The sequence below is a fragment of the Crinia signifera genome, chromosome 2 (genome assembly GCF_055691185.1).
Source record: "Crinia signifera chromosome 2, ASM5569118v1, whole genome shotgun sequence".
NCBI classification, from domain to species: domain Eukaryota; kingdom Metazoa; phylum Chordata; class Amphibia; order Anura; family Myobatrachidae; genus Crinia; species Crinia signifera.
The window spans coordinates 13823815-13848832 of NC_139218.1; the positions used below are offsets into that span (position 1 = coordinate 13823815).

At 44.5% G+C, this 25018-nt stretch overlaps 1 protein-coding gene across 2 annotated transcripts in view; it reads right to left on the reverse strand.

Moving 5' to 3' along the window:
* Nucleotides 1–253: 253 nt before the first annotated feature.
* LOC146059390 (beta-1,4-galactosyltransferase 4-like) overlaps nt 254–25018 on the reverse strand; it is an 80605-nt gene continuing 55840 nt past the window's right edge. For both annotated transcript variants that reach the window (XM_083171574.1, XM_083171575.1), the window contains exons 3-7: nt 18093–18325; nt 17120–17307; nt 16288–16410; nt 2222–2326; nt 254–696 (exon numbers count right to left, since the gene is read on the reverse strand). In XM_083171574.1, coding sequence (XP_083027700.1) covers nt 561–696; nt 2222–2326; nt 16288–16410; nt 17120–17307; nt 18093–18325 — 785 coding nt within the window. In that variant the 3' untranslated portion in view covers nt 254–560. The remainder of the gene's footprint in view (nt 697–2221; nt 2327–16287; nt 16411–17119; nt 17308–18092; nt 18326–25018) is intronic.

Below are 25018 nucleotides of genomic sequence, written 5' to 3' on the forward strand. Positions count from 1 at the left end.
TAATAAATAAAATGTTAACAATCACCACTCCTAAAAGTTCAGGAACCTGTTTTGTGGAACTGTAAGTCCCAGCAAGCCTATTAATATTCTAGTTCATCAACAACCAAGAGTGTCGGGATTCAGAAAAAGACTGACAATGCAATCGTCATGGCTGGCCTGTTATATGAATCAGATCCGGAAGTCTGAAGCGCAGATTACACCAGTACGATCCCCCAATGACGCAAGCAATGGAAAACATTTCCATTCCAAAATACTGAAACAGCTTATTTTATTTTCCATATAAAATAATAAAATGATTGGCTCATAATTATAACAAATACCTGGAATGTAATCATGTATTCCGCATGAACGTAATTATGTACCATGTGTTCTAGAAAAGTATAGTGTAGCGCTGGAGCTCGTCCAGCAGACATCCAGCTAGAAAGCAAATCCCAGAGTCTATACTGCTGGTGGGACAGCAGACACTTAGCCTGTCCGTATAATCCTGAGCAGCAGATAGGGGGCGCTCCGCCACACCGGTGTCTGCCAGCCGCTGTGCCTGGTATGGGCTGGGGCTCCTGTTAGTAATTGGGTTTTCCTATATCAACTGTCATGTTGATGTACAAGGGCTCATGCTGGACAGACAGCAGCTTGTAGGTGCAGGAATTAAGCCCGTCCGTCTTCCACACTTTGGAGGCTTTCTTCAGCAGCTGCATCCTGTGGGAGAGGAAAGCATGTTATACATTCATTTCTCTATCGTTAAGTAGTAGTAAAAGTAAAAAAAAAAACACAAAATACAGAATAAGCTTAACAAAAAGGAAAACTAAACATTTGGGTTAAAAAAATGTTTTTAGTAAGAAAAGGGACATCGGTGAAACGCGTCAGAAAGAAGTGCAACAGAGTATATAGGATTTCCCTGTTTAGCACACTATAGCAGTTAAACATGGATCCAGTCCAGGTTTTGATTGCGGCTCAGGAATCAGAGTTGATTGGTGGCACCTGTGAGCTTCCTTTAAAAATGGTTTCTGTGAACAAGTCCAATGCTCCTTATGGTGGACTAGGTGACAGGTTGGGGTATGGTAGGGGTCATTGGAGTTTTGTACCAACTTGTTAGAAGAGTAATTCATTTAGGCTGCTACTTTTGCTGATAATTAACTTCAATTATGTTTGAAATTGTCCTCTAATTAACGTCAGATTGATATGCACAGATAAGTGATACTTAAGATATTTTAGGAGTACAAAGTGTTAAGGCTCCGTGTCTCTAATTCTGATTCGGCTATGTGTCATAATGAATATGAAACACAAATGTTCCATCTCATGACTGTTTAATCTGCTACTGTTGCTGTGTTTATTGCTGGGCGACACCATTGTTACATTAAATAACTGCGTCATTCCTGAATATATCTCTGCACCTTCCTGCTAAGAATTTGGGTCATGATGTTGAACGTACCGGCTACTATACTTGACTAACCAAAGCTCGGCGTCCAAGCCTATATAAACTTTCCCCTTTTTTCAAACGGTTGATATTGATATCATGTGAATAAGGAATGATGTACAATGATGTACATACATTTCGTGTGAAAGTGTACATCTGGTCACAGATGCGACTATCCTTTGCAGTGCAGTCCTATTTATATATTTTTTATTATTGTATATTATATACCTTTTTTTATTTTTGTGTGATTATTAAAAGTTAAGTTTTATATTAATACCACCTTCTTCCAACATATTTGCCTTGACACTCTGGATATATTACAGGTGTACATATATATATATATTGTAAGAGTGCCCCCACACATGAGTCTTCTCTCTCTCTCCAGTTGAAATATACTTACATCTGACTCTGGGGAGAACCTCCAACCTATAAACTGCTGAATTGTGTTTCATATTTAAGAATTAATAGAGGATTTGGATTTAATCAAAATTATTCTAATTCTCTGTGTTATTTCTGGGAATAGGATTTCCGCTGCCTGTGCAGAGAATCCGCTTCTCCCTGTCTGAGGAGATCTCCTCTCAGGAAATACCAGGAGAATCTGCAAATTGGCTATAAAGCGGTTCCAGATTCTCCAGATGGGGAGAATGTGATGAGACATATGCAGCTGCTGTCCTGTGTAGGTCACTTTACTCCTATCCTGTGCAGACACGGTGACTTGTCATGAGCACTGAGTGACAACGCTTCCATCATCTGTATTAAAGGGAAAATGCAGCCTACAAGGACAGCGGAAAAAGAGCAAAATCTCACCTCTCGCGGTTCACCTCATTGCCTGTATCTCTGGTGTGAAAAGTCATGGTGTATCTGGCTATTTCTGGGGGAGGCCGGACCACCACCATCTTCTCGAAGCCCACCCTGCAAACAAATGAGAGACTTATCTGAGACACATTCCTTATTACAGAACCCGGGGGCAGGCTGCAGATTTGCAGGATACAAAGGGTCCTGCACAAGATTATGAGATGAGGGAGAACCTGTCGCATCCTATAAACACTGGTGGACGCCATGAGTCACCATTCCCACCTCACCTACCTCACTGCAGAAGCTTTGTGCTACCCTACTTGGAAATAGCAGTATATACTACAATGTAATACAGCATCATACATACATGCTGCCTGCTGGGTATCAACGTACTGGAATGAGCGCACAGTTGCAGAATGGGCTGGAGGGTTGGTGCGTGGATGCTGGCAGGACACCGCTGGGAACTGGAGACCTCTGCATCGCTCTCAGGCTAATGGATGATTGGCCAGATAGGAGTCCACTTCATGAAAGGATTTCCTTTCATCCAAGCACAATCCAGCCTTCATGTGTATCACTCTCACATACTAATGACTCCCTGCGTCCCTCTGCCATCTCACATTGCTGATAGAAGCTTTATACTGCACCCATTACACCGCTCATTACACTGCTGGACTTCCAGTGACCTGGATTGAGATGGACGAGACAATCAGGGATTTCTTCCTAATGACAGAACAGGATCACTAGAGGGGAAACTGCTCCCAATGGGGCGGATTCTGTAGTTGTGAGCAGGCCACAGTTATTGGAGCTAAAGCACATCCTGGCATATTACTGTAGGTAATATATTATACTGCACCAGGCCACAGTTATTGGAGCTAAGGCACATCCTGGCATATTACTGTAGGTAACCTATTATACTGCACCAGGCCACAGTTATTGGAGCTAAGGCACATCCTGCCGTATTACTGTAGGTAACCTATTACACTGCACCAGGCCACAGTTATTGGAGCTAAGGCACATCCTGGCATATTACTGTAGGTAACCTATTATACTGCACCAGGCCACAGTTATTGGAGCTAAGGCACATCCTGCCGTATTACTGTAGGTAATATATTACACTGCACCAGGCCACAGTTATTGGAGCTAAAGCACATCCTGGCGTATTACTGTAGGTAACCTATTATACTGCACCAGGCCACAGTTATTGGAGCTACAGCACATCCTGCCGTATTACTGTAGGTAACCTATTATACTGCACCAGGCCACAGTTATTGGAGCTAAGGCACATCCTGCCGTATTACTGTAGGTAATATATTACACTGCACCAGGCCACAGTTATTGGAGCTAAAGCACATCCTGGCATATTACTGTAGGTAACCTATTATACTGCACCAGGCCACAGTTATTGGATCTAAGGCACATCCTGCCGTATTACTGTAGGTAACCTATTACACTGCACCAGGCCACAGTTATTGGAGCTAAGGCACATCCTGGCATATTACTGTAGGTAACCTATTATACTGCACCAGGCCACAGTTATTGGAGCTAAGGCACATCCTGCCGTATTACTGTAGGTAATATATTACACTGCACCAGGCCACAGTTATTGGAGCTAAAGCACATCCTGGCGTATTACTGTAGGTAACCTATTATACTGCACCAGGCCACAGTTATTGGAGCTACAGCACATCCTGCCGTATTACTGTAGGTAACCTATTACACTGCACCAGGCCACAGTTATTGGAGCTAAAGCACATCCTGGCATATTACTGTAGGTAACCTATTATACTGCACCAGGCCACAGTTATTGGAGATACAGTGCATTCTGGCGTATTACTGTAGGTAATATATTATACTGCACCAGGCCACAGTTATTGGAGCTAAAGCACATCCTGCCGTATTACTGTAGGTAACCTATTACACTGCACCAGGCCACAGTTATTGGAGATACAGTGCATTCTGGCGTATTACTGTAGGTAATATATTATACTGCACCAGGCCACAGTTATTGGAGCTAAAGCACATCCTGGCATATTACTGTAGGTAACCTATTATACTGCACCAGGCCACAGTTATTGGAGCTACAGCGCATTCTGGCGTATTACTGTAGGTAACCTATTACATTGCACCAAGCCACAGTTATTGGAGCTAAAGCACATCCTGCTGTATTACTGTAGGTAACCTATTACACTGCACCAGGCCACAGTTATTGGAGCTAAAGCACATCCTGCCGTATTACTGTAGGTAATATATTATACTGCACCAGGACACAGTTATTGGAGCTAAGGCACATCCTGCCGTATTACTGTAGGTAATATATTATACTGCACCAGGCCACAGTTACTGGAGCTAAAGCACATCCTGGCGTATTACTGTAGGTAATATATTATACTGCACCAGGCCACAGGTATTGGAGCTAAAGCACATCCTGGCGTATTACTGTAGGTAATATATTATACTGCACCAGGCCACAGTTACTGGAGCTAAAGCACATCCTGGCGTATTACTGTAGGTAATATATTATACTGCACCAGGCCACAGTTACTGGAGCTAAAGCACATCCTGCCGTATTACTGTAGGTAATATATTATACTGCACCAGGCCACAGTTACTGGAGCTAAAGCACATCCTGCCATATTACTGTAGGTAACCTATTATACTGCACCAGGCCACAGTTATTGGAGCTACAGCGCATTCTGGCGTATTACTGTAGGTAACCTATTACATTGCACCAGGCCACAGTTATTGGAGCTAAAGCACATCCTGCTGTATTACTGTAGGTAACCTATTACACTGCACCAGGCCACAGTTACTGGAGCTAAAGCACATCCTGCCGTATTACTGTAGGTAACCTATTATACTGCACCAGGCCACAGTTATTGGAGCTAAAGCACATCCTGGCATATTACTGTAGGTAATATATTATACTGCACCAGGCCACAGTTATTGGAGCTAAGGCACATCCTGCCGTATTACTGTAGGTAATATATTATACTGCACCAGGCCACAGTTACTGGAGCTAAAGCACATCCTGGCGTATTACTGTAGGTAATATATTATACTGCACCGGGCCACAGGTATTGGAGCTAAAGCACATCCTGCCGTATTACTGTAGGTAATAAATTATACTGCACCAGGCCACAGTTACTGGAGCTAAAGCACATCCTGCCGTATTACTGTAGGTAATATATTATACTGCACCAGGCCACAGTTACTGGAGCTAAAGCACATCCTGGCATATTACTGTAGGTAATATATTATACTGCACCAGGCCACAGTTATTGGAGCTAAGGCACATCCTGCCGTATTACTGTAGGTAATATATTATACTGCACCAGGCCACAGTTACTGGAGCTAAAGCACATCCTGGCGTATTACTGTAGGTAATATATTACACTGCACCAGGCCACAGGTATTGGAGCTAAAGCACATCCTGCCGTATTACTGTAGGTAATAAATTATACTGCACCAGGCCACAGTTACTGGAGCTAAAGCACATCCTGCCGTATTACTGTAGGTAACCTATTACACTGCACCAGGCCACAGTTACTGGAGCTAAAGCACATTCTGCCGTATTACTGTAGGTAATATATTACACTGCACCAGGCCACAGTTACTGGAGCTAAAGCACATTCTGCCATATTACTGTAGGTAACCTATTACACTGCACCAGGCCACAGTTACTGGAGCTAAAGCACATCCTGGCATATTACTGTAGGTAACCTATTACACTGCACCAGGCCACAGTTATTGGAGCTAAAGCACATTCTGCCGTATTACTGTTGGTAACCTATTACACTGCACCAGGCCACAGGTATTGGAGCTAAAGCACATTCTGCCGTATTACTGTAGGTAACCTATTATACTGCACCAGGCCACAGTTACTGGAGCTAAAGCACATCCTGGCGTATTACTGTAGGTAACCTATTACACTGCACCAGGCCACAGTTATTGGAGCTAAAGCACATTCTGATATTTTATGTTAGGTAACATAATATACTGCACCAGGCACATTCTCGCATATTACTGTAGGTAATATATTATACTGCACCAGGCGGGTGTGGTATATGGTCCCGACGTCGGGTAAATGACTGTTTGGGACCCTGTCCGGCAATTGGCTCCTAACGGCCATGTTGTTTTTGAGAAAACGTCATCTTTAATATTTGGCTAAATAAAGTATACATATATATACTTATATTTTGTGGTCCCGCATGAGAATGAAACAGTCCTTGTAGGTAGGGGCAGACTAGATGGGCCAAGTGGTTCTTATCTGCCGTCAAATTCTATGTTTCTATGTATCCATTCAGAAGAACCATTTTAAACCAGAGGCAGAAATAAGGGAGGCAATGGAGTCACCTGCCGCCGGGCTCCTGCTCTGAAGGGGGCACCTCTCCTCACTCTCAATGAAGTGTTTCAATCAGTTAATGGACAGCAGTTGTGATAGCTCTCCATCTAGCCAATGCAAACTAGATTTCACACTCCCTTCATAATTGACAAAAATTTAGCAAGGGTCATACCCATGATTAGAACACATAACCAATCGCACTCGAAGCTGACACCTTACTGATGGAGCTTTTTACTCCTGACAAAAAATCTTGAGAATTTTCATTATATAATATTACTAGACCAGATAGATCTGCCTAGTAGCACTGGTAGCTTCATATAATCAGAATCTGCAGGAACAAATAGCTATTTCTGTAAGGTGTCTGCCCTCAGTGTGATAGGTCATGGGTTCTATTCCTGGGTACAATTGCTAAGAAACAGGTTATTTAACAGAAAGGAAAATGTAACTAAATGTGGTGCAAAAGTAATAACGATACGTGACCTGAGATATTTTTGTAGTGATTTAAGAGAGAGAGAGAGAGGGGTGGCGGCACTCAGGAGAGACGATGTGGTGGCGGCACTCAGGACTTCAAATGGGTGCCGGACGGGGTCCCGACAGTTGGGATCCCGACAGGCATTATCTCGACTGTGAAAACACCGACAGCCGGGTTCCCGATGGCCACCTATTCTATTTTCCCTCATGGGGGTCTACGACCCCCATAGAGGGAGAATAGAATAGGTGGCTCGTGTAGCGAGCCACCGTGCCCGCAGCGTGGCGAGCGCAGTGAGCCCGCAAGGGGCTTTGTTGCGCTCGCCATGCTGTCTGGGTCTGGCCAGTCGGGATCCGGACTGTCGGACCCCTATACCACACCCCTTCAAATAAGCAAGTCTTACAATTGTAAAGCGCAACGGAATCTGCTGCACTATATAAGAAACTGTAAATAAATAAGGCAGGAGGCGTTTTTGAGTATAACGTTTCAACGCGTAACACGTTTTTATCAAGAACATAAAAACGCGTTAAGCGTTGAAACATTGAACTCAAAAACATCTCCTGCCTTACTTATTTGAAGTCGCCGCCGCCACATCGTCTCTATACATTGCCGCTGTCACATCAGCGTGCACCACGGTATACATACACTACTGTTCAATAGTTTGAGTTCACCCAGACAATTTTGTATTTTACATGAAAACCAACTTTTCCTCGAATAGAAGTTTCAACACTCAAAAGTAACTGTAATGGAGATCTACCAGATGCAGTATGTTGTATACAGGCCAATGATAAAGGATCTGGAGATTCAACCTGCAACCATTGTCGTACATGTGTCATTTGAGAGGCAAAGTAATAAAACTTAAAGTGAGGTAAAGCTAGTCCCCCATCTATCCTCGTTCTAGTGAGATTTTCAAGCTTAATTCTTGGGCGTTTGTTTCTCCAAATTATCGACGAAATCAAACTATTTAGTTTGCGAAAAAAACTATTTGGGATATACACGGGGGACTGCTGCACCACATATAAAACCTTCGGCCAGTGGTGCAAGTAGAAAAAAATTCTTAGTGGTAATGTGTCGCGCACCGTAGGCGCGCGCCAAAAAATGGGCGTGGTCATGGGCGTGGTCATATAACACGAGGGGGAGTGGCTACATGACAAAACTTTAAAACACAATGACATTTCTTTTTGGGCTTGTGCACATATATGCCCCCACAATGCCAGATATCATTTACCCCCACAGTGCCACACATATATGCCCCCACAGTGCCAAGTATGCCCCCAGTGCCAGATATGCCCCCACAGTGCCACACATATGCCCCCACAGTGCCACACATATGCCCCCCAGTGCTAGATATGCCCCCAGTGCCACACATATGCCCCCACAGTGCCATACATATGCCCCCAAAGTGCCAGATATGCGCCAGCAATGCCAGATATGCCCCTAGTGCCAGATATTCCCCCACAGTGCTTAGTATGCCCTCAGTGCCACACATGCCCCCACAGTGGCACACATATGCCACTAGTCCCAGATATGCCCCCACAGTGCTAAGTATGCCCCCACAGTGCCACACATATGCCCTCACAGTGCTAGGTATGCCCACAGTGCCGCACATAAATGCCCCCACAGTGTCACACATATGCCCCTAGTGCCAAATATCATATTCCCCACAGTGCCACACATATGCCCCCACAGTGCTAGATATGCCCACACAGTGCTAAGTATGCCCCCAGTGTCACACATACGCCCCCACAGTGCCATACATATGCCAGCAAAGTGCCACTTATGCCCCAGCAGTGCCAGATCTGCCCCTAGTGCCAGATCTGCCCCCACAGTGCCACACATGCCCCCAGTGCCAGATATCATATGCCCCACAGTGCCATACATATGCCCCCAGTACCAGATCTGCCCCCACAGGGCCGCACATATGCCCCCAGTGCCAGATCTGCCCCCACAGTGCCACACATGAATGCCCCCACAGTATTCAGCAGCAACTCACCGTCAGGTGCGTGTTCTCCCCCTCCTCTAGTTCCCCGCCGCCGCTGCCTGCATCTTCCCTGGGGACTGGAGGGGAGCGCATCTTCCGTGTCTCCACTCTCCAGCCCTGCAGTCTCTCTCGCAGGCTGGCTCCTGATTGGCTGCCAGCCCGCGAGCTCTGATTGGAGAGCAGGCGTCTGTGTCAAAGTGACACAGGGAGGGGAAAGGAGATACGAGCGATGCGCTCCCCTCCCCTCCGAACGCTATCAGCTGTGGCGGGGCGGCGGAGGCCACGCCCCCCGCCACTTCCATATGCGCGCATGCGCATTGAGCATTTTTGGGGGCATTTGTTATGGCGGTACGGGGTACCGGCAGTATATCTTTTACCGGTACGCCGTACCACCCCGTACCGCCATACTTGCACCACTGCCTTCGGCTGAACAACCATTTTAACTAGCTTCTCTTTTATGCAAAGCCTGAAGGTGCATATACAGTTTCCTAATATTGACACTTGTCGATCTGCCTGGCATAAAGCCAGATTGATCCGGATGCACAACAGATGTAATTACTGCATTCAGCCTTGTTGCCAGAACCTTAGCAAGAATTTCCGCATCAGTTGGTATAAGAGAAATTGGCCTGTAGGAGTCTGGGAACACCGGATCCTTTCCTGGTTTAGGTATTACGATAATAATTGCTTCTGACATTGAGGCAGGGAATATTCCTTTAGCAAATATATCATTGAACAGCTTTAACAATCGCGGAGCATTTAATTCTATTGGGATGCCATCAGAGCCAGGAGCCTTACCCCCAGGAAAGGACCCAATTGCCGCCTCAACTTCATCAACCGTAAACGCAGCATCCACACTATCTCTAGCCTCCTCTGACAATACAGCCATGTTTATTCCATTTAAATATAATTTCAGATCCTCCTGAGAGTAGGTCAAATGTGAACTGTAAATTTCTTTATAAAAAGACACAAAGATATTTACTATATCCGAAGTTGTTGTGGCTTCCAACCCTGATTGGTCTATCAACCGAGATATTGTAAATGCAGGGCGATCTGAGCGTACTAAATGCGGTAAGTAGCTGCCCATTCATTATTATGTGACCTAAATGCCATACTACGTAAGTTACGATCTTTCAAGTGTTCTAACCACACTGCCTGAGCAGTCTCCCATAAGAGTTTGGATTCAGCCAGACCATCTTTCACATATTGAGCCTCAAGTCTACAACATTCTGATTCGAGTTCAGATTCCTTTGATCTATGTGCCGCCTTAAGGGCAGCTATCCGTTGAATAAGAGTACCCCTTAAAAATGCCTTATAGGAGTCCCAAACAATAGCATGCGAAGCCGATCCCTCATTATAGACAAAGTACTCATCCCATCTTTTCTCTAGTTCAGCAAGAGACCCTAATTGTGTAAGGAAAAAAGGATGGAGTTTCCAATATGAATGACCTCTCTGACACTCCACGTCGACAGTCAAAGACAAGGGGGAATGATCGGACACCCCTCTGGACTCTGGATATTTAACTGCTATGATGCTAGGGAGACGTGCAGGTGACACTAGGGCCAAATCTATGTGTGAAAAAGACTGATAGGTTTTAGAAAAACAAGAGTATTCTTGAACTTTTGGATGTTTGTATCTCCACACATCCAGGGCCGGCGCCACCACTAGGCAAATCTAGGCATTTGCCTAGGGCGCCGGCAACTGGAGGGCATTTTGTGCCGCCCGGGTACCTGTCCTACGGCGCTGTGTATTTAAATCTGGCGGCGGAGGCAGCGGGGGTCCCTGCAGTCCATTAGAAATCACGAGCGCTATCCGCCGGGCTATGCGGAAGCGCTTCTAGTGTGAAAACTCTGGCAGCACGGCGCACGCTGATCTCAGCCAATCAGCGTGCTGCCAGTGTTTTCACACTAGAAGCGCTTCCGCATAGCCCGGCGGATAGCGCTCGTGATTTCTAATGGACTGCAGGGACCCCCGCTGCCTCCGCCGCCAGATTTAAATACACAGCGCCGCAGCAGGACAGGTACCCCCCCGAACCGGGGCGCCCCCACCCCGACTCGCCTGGGGCGCTCCGGTGCCTTGCGCCGGCCCTGCACACATCCACCCATCCTAGGGCTTCCACATATTTCGCAAATGCAGATCGATCACTTTTGGAGCCCATTGCAGGAGATTTACTACATTTATCCATAGTCGGGTCCAATAAATTATTAAAATCGCCCAAGCATATAACTGGTGTGCATTGGTTTAGTGCAATAAAGGCGGCTGCCTGTTTAAGGACATCGTAGTTGAATGGTGGCGGGATATAAATGGCCGATATGTAAAAGGACTGAGAATACATTTTACAATCTATAAAAACATATCTACCCAATGCATCTGTTTTTTACAGAATTAAGGACAAATTCTACCGACCTTTTGACTAGTACCGATACACCTCTAGAGTGTGAAGTATGAGAAGCATGAAAGGCCCATCCCACCCAGGACTTACGCAATGCTTGTAGTTTATTACCCTCTAGATGAGTCTCAGTAAGGCATACCACATCAGATCCATACTGTTTAAGTCATTTAATAATAAGTGACCTTTTTATCTTATTGTTTGCACCTCTGACATTCCATGTCAAGAAATTTATACGAGTCATTTATAAGATGCTATTTACAACACTGTGAAAAGCCACTCATAATACAAGATCCTAATGAGCTTCGGACTGGCAGGACTGATATATAGATAATTCAAATTAACTAAATTAAATTCATGAAAATTATCTTCAAAAATAATAAAACCAAAACCCCCCACCCCGTATACCTTCCCCAACCTCGGCATACCTAGATCCCGAACTGTGAACCTATTACAACTACTAAATGATTAGTAAAGACTAAATCCTATATAGCCCAATGGTGAAAGCAAGCAGCGTCAGGAGCGAAAATACACCCCAATTTACACCATAGCCCACCACCACAGAGCCATAGAGAGCAATGAATAATTAAAACCACCAAAAACAAGGGGAACCCAATTTTAAATGACATTTGTCCTGCATGCACATCTGAATTTTAGACTGTTTATAATAGACCTCTCAGAGTATTCATATATAAGCTACTACATTAATATCTTATTTATACCATATTAATTATTTTAATTGTTAACATATCAATATGCATACTTAAAAGAAAATTACAGAACTGCTTGTCTTATCAAGTAGGGACAGTCTGTCTATCATCAGGAGCATAACAGTCTAACCAGGCCCCCGCTTCTTTCGGAGTGATAAAAAACTTTGTTTCTCCTGCGGCCACTATTCGGAGCCTGGATGGAGAGATCATAGAATACACTAAATTTAGCTCCCTAAGCCGGCGTTTGATAGGAATAAATTGCGCTTGATCCTTCTGAACATCAGCCGCGAAGTCTGGAAAAGCAGAAATCTGTATTCCGTTCCTAACCAATGGGCCTTTGGTGCGCGCCAAACGCAGAACCGCATCTCGATCCTTATAATGTAAAAAGTTTGCAATGAAAGTACGTGGCGGTGCTCCCGGAGGCAGTGGTCGGATCGGGATGCGATGAGCCTTTTCAACTGCAAAATGTGACGTGAAGGAGTCTCTCCCGAATGAGTCAATGAGCCAGGACTCTAGAAATGACTCTGGAGATGATCCCTCCTCCTTCTCTGGTAAACCAACAAAACGAATATTGTTTCGCCTGAGGCGTCCCTCCATATCTAGAAGTTTACTTTGCACTGAAACCATTTGCTGATTTAGCGTAGAGACCTTGCTTTTTAATGGGTTGTAAGAATCCTCAATGGTTGAAATATGAATCTCAACCTCCCCCACTCTCTCTCTTATCCTTTGAATATCCTGGCGTATCTGAGATATATCACATTGTACCTTCTCAATCTTATCTGAGAGCCGTTTCTCACTGCTCGCAATAGCCTCTAGAATCTGTTCTAAGCTTGCTGGGGTGGAAGATATATTCGAACCCTGAGAGGTACCCAAGATGGCTTGATCAGAGAGTCCCCCTGAAGCAGAGGGTTCTGAAGGGGTGTTCTTGGAACATTTATCCTGTTTGGCCGCACCCGAGATTTGTTGATGCTTCCCCATTATAATTATTATTTGATCACTTAAGAGCAGGGAGATTTATATACAAGTTTTGAATATGGCAGTTCCAGCTCAGGAAGTACTAGCATTAAATTTTAAGTATCCTTGTTAAGGGAGTAAGGACCTCCTAATTGTAGCAACAGAATCTGTAGTATTAGAGTTACCTCAGTAATATGGCAGTTCCAGCTCAGGGAGCAACAGCTTCATATATATATATATATATATATATATATATATATATATATATATATATATATATATATATATATATATATATATATATATATTATCTTTAGAACATTTGTAAGTAATTTAGATAAGGAACCAAGGTCTCCTTTACTGCAGTAGCTGTATCAGTAACAGCAATGACACCTCAGTAATATGGCAGATTCAACCTGTAAGTTTTATTACAGTAATATGGCATTGCCAGCATAAGGAGCATTGAATTACAAGTATCCTAACTCCTAACTGCAGCAGCAGTATCTGTGGCTGTATTGAATTGCAACATTATAGTATTTGTAATCCACAATGTAAAGTCTATGAAACAAAGTAACTTGACTGGCCAAGAATATTGGAAGCTTTATGTTCTGAACTTGTATTCCTTGCTAAGTGCTTTTGTACTTTAATAACGGAGTTGAATAACCCCTTTACAGAGAATAATCCGTTACGCTGTACTGTAGGTTAACGTAGAAAAAGCAGACAGTTCGCCACTAAAATACGTATGTTCTCCCTCTTCAGGGGGGCTAACTTTCTTTTATATTTTAACTTTGTTAATTACGGCTGGCTCAAACCTTGACTATTTTACTGAATGGCGAAGAGAAAATGTATATACAGTCACTAGTATATATATATATATATATATATATATATATACATAAATATTTTCCAGTACAATTTATAGCTTTACTGACGTATACTGGGGCAACTGCAGAGTTAATGTAACTAAGACATATACTGGAGCTGCAGTTGTCCAATTTTCCAGTAGTGGTGTAGCCTTAGGGTGCCCCCTCTTTTACACTGTCAAATTTTCTCTTTCTTCAAAAATGCTGACTGCTCTGTGTTAGTGGTAATGCTGGCTGCACTGGGTTATCTCTCCGCTATCTCCTTTCTCTCTCTGGACTACCTTGCAGGATTCAACACACCTCCAGAGTTAGCAGAGTCACCTCCATAGTTACCAGTGGATCGAGACCGTTCCCCCAACTACCACAGTGACGGTTCCTGAAATGGCCGCTAATTATTAGGCCACGCCCCCTCACGGCAATGGAGGCTATCAGCACCAGGTGAAATAAATTGCAAGTGCTTAGTTACAGGATCTTAGCTAGCGGTTCAGCAGCTTTACCTCCATTACCACACATCCTTCTCCCGAACTCGGATGGCAGCTGTAGGGAGCACACTTCAGCCCGACGTCATTCCTCAGGTGCGCCCCTGACAGGAGGGTCAGGAAGCCGGAGCTCAGCACCGCATATCTTCGGCTCAGCAGTCCAACCCGACAGATGGGCACAGCAGATGCTCCGACACCTCCACGAGGGGGTAAGATGAATTAGGGTACAGGATCATGATCTTTTTAAGGATAGGGAACCGGGGAGCTCACTCGTCCCGCGTCCTACCTCCTTGCCGCCGTGGCCACGCCCCTCCTCACTACTTATTTTTCAGCTGTAATGTGTATTGAACTGTGGTGCTTAGAAGGAAAAAAAGGAGGTTTAGGTGGAGCGCTGTATCAATGAAAGAGTCAAATCCTGATCAATTATATGTAAATGTATAAAACAATTTATTACATAAATAAAAATAAAAATACATACATCACACAACAAAAAAATATATTAGGCTAAAACATCTACTGATGGTATATTGCACTTTGTATAAAGCAACCCCTATGTGTTGGGGCCTGGATATTTGGGAAGAAATACAGTCACACTTGTTCCTATAAGTACTCCCTTTAAAGACAGTTTTGCCAAAGGTAATATACGTTAACTGGTTTTAGTGGGTGTCCATAGACCTGTTGGATAGCCTGGTGTTGTATGTCACCTCGTGAGCATAGATGTTGTTTACTCACGGAAAGACCGGCTCCAGAATGAACAGGTGGTGGTGTCCCTTGAATGTCCAGTGGGCAAAAGATTGTTGTGGAGGGAGTTGGTCCAAGTGGTTGGTGGAAAATATTTTGTAATCCAATTAGTGTCCACAAAAATATCCAGGGGTGAACCTGACGCGTTTCGTCATCCACGGATGACTTTATCAAAGGTATTACCTTTGATAAAGTCATCCGTGGATGACGAAACGCGTCAGGTTCACCCCTGGATATTTTTGTGGACACTAATTGGATTACAAAATATTTTCCACCAACCACTTGGACCAACTCCCTCCACAACAATCTTTTGCCCACTGGACATTCAAGGGACACCACCACCTGTTCATTCTGGAGCCGGTCTTTCCGTGAGTAAACAACATCTATGCTCACGAGGTGACATACAACACCAGGCTATCCAACAGGTCTATGGACACCCACTAAAACCAGTTAACGTATATTACCTTTGGCAAAACTGTCTTTAAAGGGAGTACTTATAGGAACAAGTGTGACTGTATTTCTTCCCAAATATCCAGGCCCCAACACATAGGGGTTGCTTTATACAAAGTGCAATATACCATCAGTAGATGTTTTAGCCTAATATATTTTTTTGTTGTGTGATGTATGTATTTTTATTTTTATTTATGTAATAAATTGTTTTATACATTTACATATAATTGATCAGGATTTGACTCTTTCATTGATACAGCGCTCCACCTAAACCTCCTTTTTTTCCTTCTAATCTTCCTTGGGGGAATGACCACCCCCACTGGTGTGAGCAGCTACACGTGATAGCCCATCCTCCCAGCGCCCTTTTTTGCGTTTACAGGGGCACGTTCTCTCCCCCTATTTTTTCCATCTGGGTCAGAGAGACGGCCTCTGTGCGCAAAAATTATTTCTCTGAACTGTGGTGCTCTTTATTTGTAATCTACTTTTGTTATTTATTCAATGTTATGCCAAGTTTTATCTCCCTGTACTGTTCCTTTGTACGGCGCTGCGAAACACTTGTGGCGCCTTATAAATAAAATTATAATAATAATAAGGGTGTGGGGTGCGCCAACAATCTTCCCTCCGGGCAACTGGGATGAACGAACACCACTGACTTAAACACAGTAATTACTCTAGAGAACACACGCAGGCCCCGATTCTTTACCTTGACCGCAGATCATCGTCTTCTCCTCCCCAGCCCCAGTAATTGTTCGAGTAACCATTCACTCTGGCAAACTGGTCGCGGCTCATTGCCGTCACGCCTCCGAAGTAGTTTTTATACCACAACCTGAAAGTAGAAAGGATCCAGCCTATGAGAATGAAGGATTTTGCAAATACAACTATCCCGAGCTTCTATACTTTAGCAATGTTTCACCCAGGAGCACACGCTAATGGCAGCTTGCAGCCAATTGAATTTACTTTAGCGGATCCTTGTAACTTCTATTCAACTATAATAGCTTAATAAAAAATAAAAAAACTGGAAACTGCGCTAATTAAACAAGAGATAATAACAACCGGGTGTTCTTAATTCAACTATTACATTAACAAATATAATACAAAAAATTATTATATAGCATGATCTAATATATGGTATATAATAAATCCTTAGAAGAGGTGGATTATAAAATTCTACATAATAAAAGGTGAACGCTGCCCCTCACCTCTAGGGGGGGGGGATTTAAGTGTTTATGCACCTTTGGCCACCAGATGGCGCCCGACTAAACAATTTATGTGTTGCTCTTTTTGGTGCGGACATAAATGTTCTGTTGTTCCGTCATTTTGGCAGGCTGGTAACTGGTAATTACTATGTATCCAGACGTCTCAGCAGTGCAAAGTGCATTGTGCTAGGCTGCACCTGTGCATTGTAACAGGGAGCTAGAAGGATACCAACAAATTTGTTATAATTAATATTGCTATTAATAAAATGTTGAAACGGGCTGAATATAACTATCCATAATGCCACCCACATCCCAGATGGCAAATCAACTCATCCTTACTTGTAACCAGTGGCATTACGACCTACAACCAGGTGCTTGGGTTCACTATCACATAGGTAAGTGTTAAAATCATTCTCCGGCACCAAGTCCACATCATGGAGGATAAAACAGTCCCACTTCTCCTCTTTCAATGCCTCTAAGTATCCAACATTGAGTAACTTGGCTCGATTGAATTTTGCATCACCAGCCTGCAAAAGACACCATATTTGTGATTTATCATTTCCATCACTCATATCATTCATGCATGGTGAGAAAGAGAGATCTACTCAGGATTGTAGTTTTAGTATGATGCAATTATTTATATGTATTGCAAGAAAGTGAGTTCCTTTTAAACCTGAAAAGTTCCCAAATGTTCTTCCATCACCTTGCTATAGGTAGCCTGTCCTTGTTGTATATTACTGGAAGGGCTCTGTGCGGTAGTTGTGTCTTAGAAATGTTGAAGTGAATAATCCATTTTATACAGGTGCCCTGATTGTGTGCCTAAAATATTTATCAATATTTATATATCAAACTTGCCTTGATTAAACTAAATCAAAGTTTGTTTACAGTATGCAGTGGTATGGTACTGCAATGGGGTCCAACATGATGCCAGCCTTTGCAAACATGTTTATGGTGGAAGGCAAGGGCAAAATTAGCCATTCGTTTATAGAAACCAATGGTGTAAGTACTGAAGAGTAGACAAATGCAGATGTTGCTCATAGCAACTAGCTTCTAGCTAGCATTTATCAAAGTATCTTATCAAAGTATTTTATAAAATTATAGGTATAATCTAATTGAATTAGCTCCTCTTTTGACAACTCTCCACTTTTCACAAAGTGTGATATATCTCTCTGAATACTGTAAGAGTATTTTGTAAAATAACACATGAAAACACTTCCTATTACGACCAAAGGGAGGGGGACAGAAATGACATCACAGCTGCATGCCTGGAGAGGAATTACAATTGATTCTGTCTTTCAAGCCAGCCTCTCACCTGGTGAATAACATAGATGCCGTATTCCAGCTGCTGTCTCTGGAGAAAAGGGTGTAAGTGATACAGCAGGTAGAGGAGGTGTTTCTCCCGGTTCCGATGTGGGATCAGGATGGCTACTTTTTGCTGGGATTTACAGTTCTCTGGTTGGTAATGCCCATTCTCCACCATTGAGTACTTTTTGCTCACTTCTTCAAAACTTAGGGAGGGCGGAAAGGTGAGTGGTACAACCCCTTCTACAATGAGAAAACAGATGGTGAGAATGACAGACCCAGCATTTTGCATTGTACTAACAAGTTATAATAATACCCTAACATTCTCATTGAGACAGTACTAAAAGTTTGGGATTAATGACAGCATGTGGGATGTAACATTTGAGGAAGGTATATATGCAGAAGATACTTTTTAAATTTTAAATATATTAGCTTTGCTGAATGATGCATTAGTAAGCATTATTTTTTTGTCACACAGTCCGTTCTTAAAATACATCACTTGGTTTCTGCTTATTACTCTGTATCACCAATACCAATATTCCACCAAAAACCCAGGTCATACCCTTGTTCCAGCCTGGGTCAGGCCCCATTTGCACAGCATCTTTTACCCATGTTGTTCCCGGGCTAGCCTGGTTTAAAATGAACCCATGTATGCCCTGCATGTCACTTACATACACTCCCTTAAGGCGGCCCTCTGAATGCAGAGCAAATGATTCGTTTTGAAGCATAACCCAGGTGGCGTCATTTGCACTGCACCATTATCCTTTTTTGAAGGGCCCTTTTACTCTGAGCCACGACCCCGGGTAAACCCAGCAATAACTCAGGTTATACAGTGTAAAAGGGGAATAATTGGAGTATGGACGGGTGTCGGGGGGGGGGGGGGGGGGGGCAAAATTTCTGACGGCAGCCTTGGTAACATGAAATCATTGACAAACATGGATACAGGATGACACTAAGGGGTAAATTTAATAAGATGGCAGTTATATTGAAGATGGGATGGCAACCAATCAAATCTATTACCTTCTAGGAGGTGCTAAATAAATAAGAAGTAGAATCTGATTGGTTGCTATGGGCAACATTCCATCTTCAAAAGAACTCTATACATCTGTACTGCTCTATCTGTGATGTTCCCATGCCCGAATACTAATGGGGCCTACACTTGGGGCAATTTCAGGGCCTTTTCTAAGCAATCTCACTAGATCGCTTATAAAAAGCCCCTGCATCACTCCGTGTGTATGAGCGGTAGCGATCGGTGGCCCCGTGCGTCACTATTGGCCGGCGATTAATATCTAGCATGCACGATACATCTAGTCAGGACCAGTGCTCTCACCGGAGAACAATGGCCCTGACACAGCGCTGTGTGCTGAGTGTTCTAGCTCAGCAAATCTCCGCGTGTGTAGGCCCCTTCACTATTGCACATGTTATATTGTTCCCCAGCCCTCCATTAGCCCAAGACTCATCATGTTTTGAGAATTTGCCTCGGTGGGACCAGGCTGGATAATTACTTGTAGCGTTCATTCTAGCACCCACCATCTTTAAAAACCCATGCAGTTGGTGGCTTGGCCGAGAAAGAAGCAGGACGCTTCTCAGTGCAGCTCCTGCAGAGTGCCCATCAAAATCATCCTCAGGCAGCCCAAACAGCCACCAGCACCCCCATATCTGTTCCTGCCCACCGCGGGGAACCCTCCGCACCCGCTACATAGCGCCTGTGAGGCCGGGGGACCGAGGGACGCCTTCCCGAACATTGCGGCCTACACTGACCTGGAAGCCGGGGCCTCGATTTTGGCGTGTACCCGGCGGCTGAGCTCCAGGGCCGGATCGCGGCAGCGCCTGAGCGCCGGAGCCACTGGAGACTGTCAGAGGGGTCCTGGAGGTAGGCTGACCCGCCCCACACCCACCGCAGCCCTCCGCCCGCTGTTTACAGCTGCCCTGGAGCCCCCAGGAGTCAGGGACTCCCAGCAACTCCTCTCCCCACTACTCGCGGCGGCCATCTTGGATCCTGGCACCTGCCCTGACTGCTAACTCAGCAAGGGGAAATCGCACACTGTTCCCTGTGCAGGCTGTGCTGCTATCACCTAACACTGCTTCCCCAGTAAAGTTCCAGGGATAACTGTGGTCAGTGCTGGCACGACCACAGTATTATCACACAAGCTGCATGGCTGATAATTCAGTTATAAGGCTCTCAATGTCCAGCTGTACCTGAACATGACACCTTCAATGCCATAGGGGTTGCTGGCACACTTTCTCACTCCGACATGATTTGAACCTACACTTATAACCGAATTTACGTTAACGACCCAGCCTCAGCCTGCCTGCGGATCAATAACATCCCGTACTTGACCCTGCATCGATCTGTGACTTCCTCCTTCTGCTAGTTCTTCAGCTATAGACATGGCTCCTAAAAAAGCAAAGGAACCCACTGGAGTTCCCCCAATCAGCTTTTTCAAATCCTCATCTCAGTCCCCTAACCCAAAGACTGGTTCAAAAAAAGACACTGGTTCGCCTACTCTGTCAGCCCTCAGCACACCATTTGACCCCACCACGGCGGGCAATAGTATGCAACCCCCAACAGGGGATGATGCCCCACTTACATTGGGGATAATGAAGCAATTATTGGCCTCCTTTAAAATGGACATGTCAGCAGAATTCAAGTCCGCACTTCAATCCTGCCAACAAGATATAGAGGTTATCGGACACCGCACTGACCACCTTGAAAACAAGATGGATGAAGTGGTCAAATCACATAATGACCTTCTTGTCCTACACGAAGGGGTTCAGGACGAAGTAAGGGCTCTGCAAGCTAAGATTTGCGAATTGGAAGACAGGTCGAGACGCAATAACATTAAAATAAGAGGCATTCCGGAAACTGTCTCTAACTCGGCCCTGACGGAATATGTGACTGACGTCTTCACAAAACTGATGCCGACCACTCAGATCACAGACTTCCTTCTAGACCGCATCCATAGATTGCCAAAAGCCCGAAATGCCCCTCAAGACGCCCCTCGGGACACATTGATGCGTCTCCATTATTATCACATCAAAGACTCGATACTTAGGGCCGCTAGACCATCCAATCACTCCGCCCCTATCTTGGGAGACCTCCAGATCTTTGGCGATCTATCTGCAGCCACCCTAGCACTTCGCAGGTCGTTCTATCCAGTCACAAAGGCCCTCCGAGAAGCTGATATTCCCTACAGATGGGGATTCCCTACAAAGCTACTTATCCGGAAAAATGGATCTACACTTGCGGCATCTACACCATCCGAGGGCTCGCGACTCCTGGCCTCCTGGAAGCTGGATGAGGCCCCTCTGAAGAACCCTGCTGACTTGCATCTCACCCAGGACTGGTCGGTGACAGGCAGGCCCACCTGATGTCAAGCCTCTCTCTGAACTCCGGACGGAGTTCCTCAACCTCCACACTGAACTATATCAGGTCATACCCATACCTTATCCCTTACCCTGATTCATGTTATGAAGACATAATAATATAAATTGGTAATGGGCCGTTCCAAGCTAATTCTCATATATGCTATTGGCCTACTTGGGAATGCCCTACAATGCTTTTTCTTGCTGTTTCCATATATTATGTTTTGATTCCCGTTTAATGTAGCGCAGGCTGCATTCACTATAGATCCTGAATACGGTTACCTTTTTTATCCTATTAATGGTTGGATTTTCCTTATCTCATAGAGATAGAGAGGATTTCAATACAGGTTTATTTCTTATGCATATGTTTATTATCTTCCTCCTAGTTCTCATAGGAGTGAGGAAGGTGTCAGTTGTCCCCACACCCCCCATTGTGTCGCCTATGGTGGTGGCCTACAGTAGCCCCTTTACGGAGCTTCTTTGTTTCTTTCAGCCCCTTATGCTCCCTCCTATTCTAATCTCTGTTTTTTGTTTTACTCCCTTGTCTGTTTTACTCCCCCCTAGGTTTATTTTATTTATTTTTGGAATGCACACATTTGGAATATTTTACCTGATGCGACCTAGCAATGAACAACAATACCTACCTTACTGTTTAAATGGTTAAAGTGTTATCACTGAATGTCAAAGGCCTCAACTCACCTAACAAGAGGCGCTTAGCCCTGAGGTATTTTAGTAAGCTGAAAGCCCATGTAGTTGCTTTACAGGAGACCCACTTCCTACAGTCCTCCCCTCCTCAATTTTCTAACCCCTCTTACCCTCATTGCTTCCAATCCAATGGCCCCAGCAAGAGGGCGGGTGTAGCCCTGCTATTTTCCAGGTCCTGCGACTTTGTCCTAGAACAACAGCTCTCCGACCGGGAGGGCAGGTATCTAATCGTAACTGGGAAATTAGAAGGTAAACTAGTAACGCTGGCAGTTATATATGCCCCTAATTCTAAGCAGATCCCATTTATAAGGAAATTCTGTAACACTCTTAATGCATGCCGGAAGGGATTAGTTATGGTGCTGGGAGATTTCAACTTAGTACTTGACCCTTCCTTAGATAAATCAGTGAAACTTAATAGACGTAGTAATAGTTTTGCGCCTACTCAATCCTCTGCATTCCGGAAGATTATACATGAATATGATATTTATGATGTCTGGAGGGCTAAAAATCCGAATGTAAGAGACTATACATTTTATTCCCCAGTTCATGGTACATATTCCCGCATTGATCTAGCTTTTTCCGATAAATGGGCCTTGCAGCAAATCACCAAGGCCTCTATCTTACCAGTCACGTGGTCCGATCACGCCACGTTATGTATACACTGGAACTTATCTTCTGTCCAGACCCCCCCAAGCCCCTGGCGCCTGGGCGAGTATCTCTTATTAGATTTGGAGGCACGGCAGACTATCTCTAAAACTCTCTCCCTATACCTAGAAACTAACTCACCGGAGGATACATCCCCTTTCACCTTTTGGTGTGCACTAAAAGCAGTCATCCGGGGCTCTGCGATTCAGGCGGCTGCCCGCATACGTAGAAAAGCAGCTGTTCATCAAGCGGATGTCGAAGCCCGTATGACAGACTTAGAAGCTAGACATAAACGGTCCCCTTCAGATGGTAAAATATATCAAGACCTTCTTCGGGTCCGGGAGGAATGGAATGTCCTGGCATTACGGGATGTACATAGATCTCTATCTAAACTTAAACAAAAATACTACATACAAGGCGACAGGGCGGGTAGGCTTCTTGCCAGAAAACTGAGGGGAAAAACGGCAAAGGATCGTATACGATCAATTACGGACAATCGCGGCATTAAGGTGACTAACCCGTTAGATATAGCAAATGCCTTTGCCGCATATTATTCAAACCTTTACAATCTAGCGACAGACCCAGCCACACCGCAGCCCTCAGATTATGCTATAGACCAATTTCTGGCCAGGATTAATCTTCCATCTCTTAATGCGGATGCTCTCCATACGCTGGCACAGCCCTGGTCTATAGAAGAGATCACTTCAGTTATAGATTCTCTCCCAGCCGACAAAGCCCCCGGACCAGACGGCTACATTAACAAGTTTTATTCATGTTTTAAAGACGTTCTTTCCCCTATCTTAGCTCAGATATTCAATGAAGCATCTGCTCTAGGTAGTTTCCCAAAAGAAATGCTAGAAGCTAGGATAGTTGCTTTTCCTAAACCAGGGAAGAACCCCACTATTATAACTAACTACCGCCCCATAGCTTTACTTAATTCGGATGTTAAAATATTTGCCAAACTGATAGCTAACAGACTCAACCCACTGCTCCCCACCATTATTCATCAAGACCAAGTGGGCTTTGTACAGGGCAGACAGTCACCTGACAACACTAGGAGAATAATTGACCTGGTTGAGGCCTTCTCTGGGTCCGGAGAGCCGCTATTGCTTTTGTCTTTGGATGCGGAGAAGGCCTTTGACCGACTCCACTGGGGCTATTTATACGCAGTTCTCCGCAAGTTTGGGATAACGGGACGTGCTCTGACATCCATATCTGCCCTTTACTCATCTCCATCAGCTAGAGTATTTGTGAGTGGTCTGCTTTCTGCCTCCTTTACGATCTCTAATGGAACTCGCCAGGGCTGCCCTCTATCCCCCCTGATCTTCGCATTGGCTATTGAACCATTGGCTGAGACTATTAGAGAATCGGATGCCATTTCAGGCCCGATGTTGTCGGGCATGACATATAAAATATGTTTATTCGCAGATGACGTCTTGCTCTCTCTCACGGATCCAGAAATTTCCCTAACAAATCTACATAGGATTTTAGATGAATACTCAACCATATCATACTATAAATTAAATGGGTCCAAAACAGAAGCGCTCCCCATTAACTGCCACCCGGACCTTCTCCAATCGTTACAAACAAAATTTCAATATTCCTGGCAAACTAGCAGCCTTAAATATTTGGGAATTCACATTACCCCCACAGTTGAGAAATTAATTGAAGCCAATTATGTCCCGCTCCTGCACAGAATCTCGCTGATGTCCACTGACTGGATGATGCTGCATATCTCATGGCTCGGTAGAATTGCGGCTCTGAAGATGATGATATTACCTAAGATACTATACCTATTTAGAACCATCCCCATTCTAATACCCACCCCCTTATTAAATAAATTCCTTTCAGCGTTTAGTAAGTATGTATGGAGAGGGGCTAAACCCAGATTGGCCCGGAAGACTCTATCACTATCAAAACGGGAGGGGGGAGTAGCATACCCAGACTTACACAAATACCAAGTTGCGAGTCTTCTCTCCCAAGTTGGAGCGTGGGCCGTGACAGATGATCCTAAAATTTGGGTAACCCTGGAACGTAATTTAATGGCCCCCTTCCCTTTATCGGACTGTCTGTGGCTCCCCGCATCAGTCGATATTCGTTCACTGGTACGGGTCTCCTCTGTCCTACACACCCGTAGGGCATGGCTTGAGGTGGTAAAGTCAAACACAGAAATCTCATTACCTTGCACCCAGCTGACACTTCCGGCCATTGCCTCCCAGA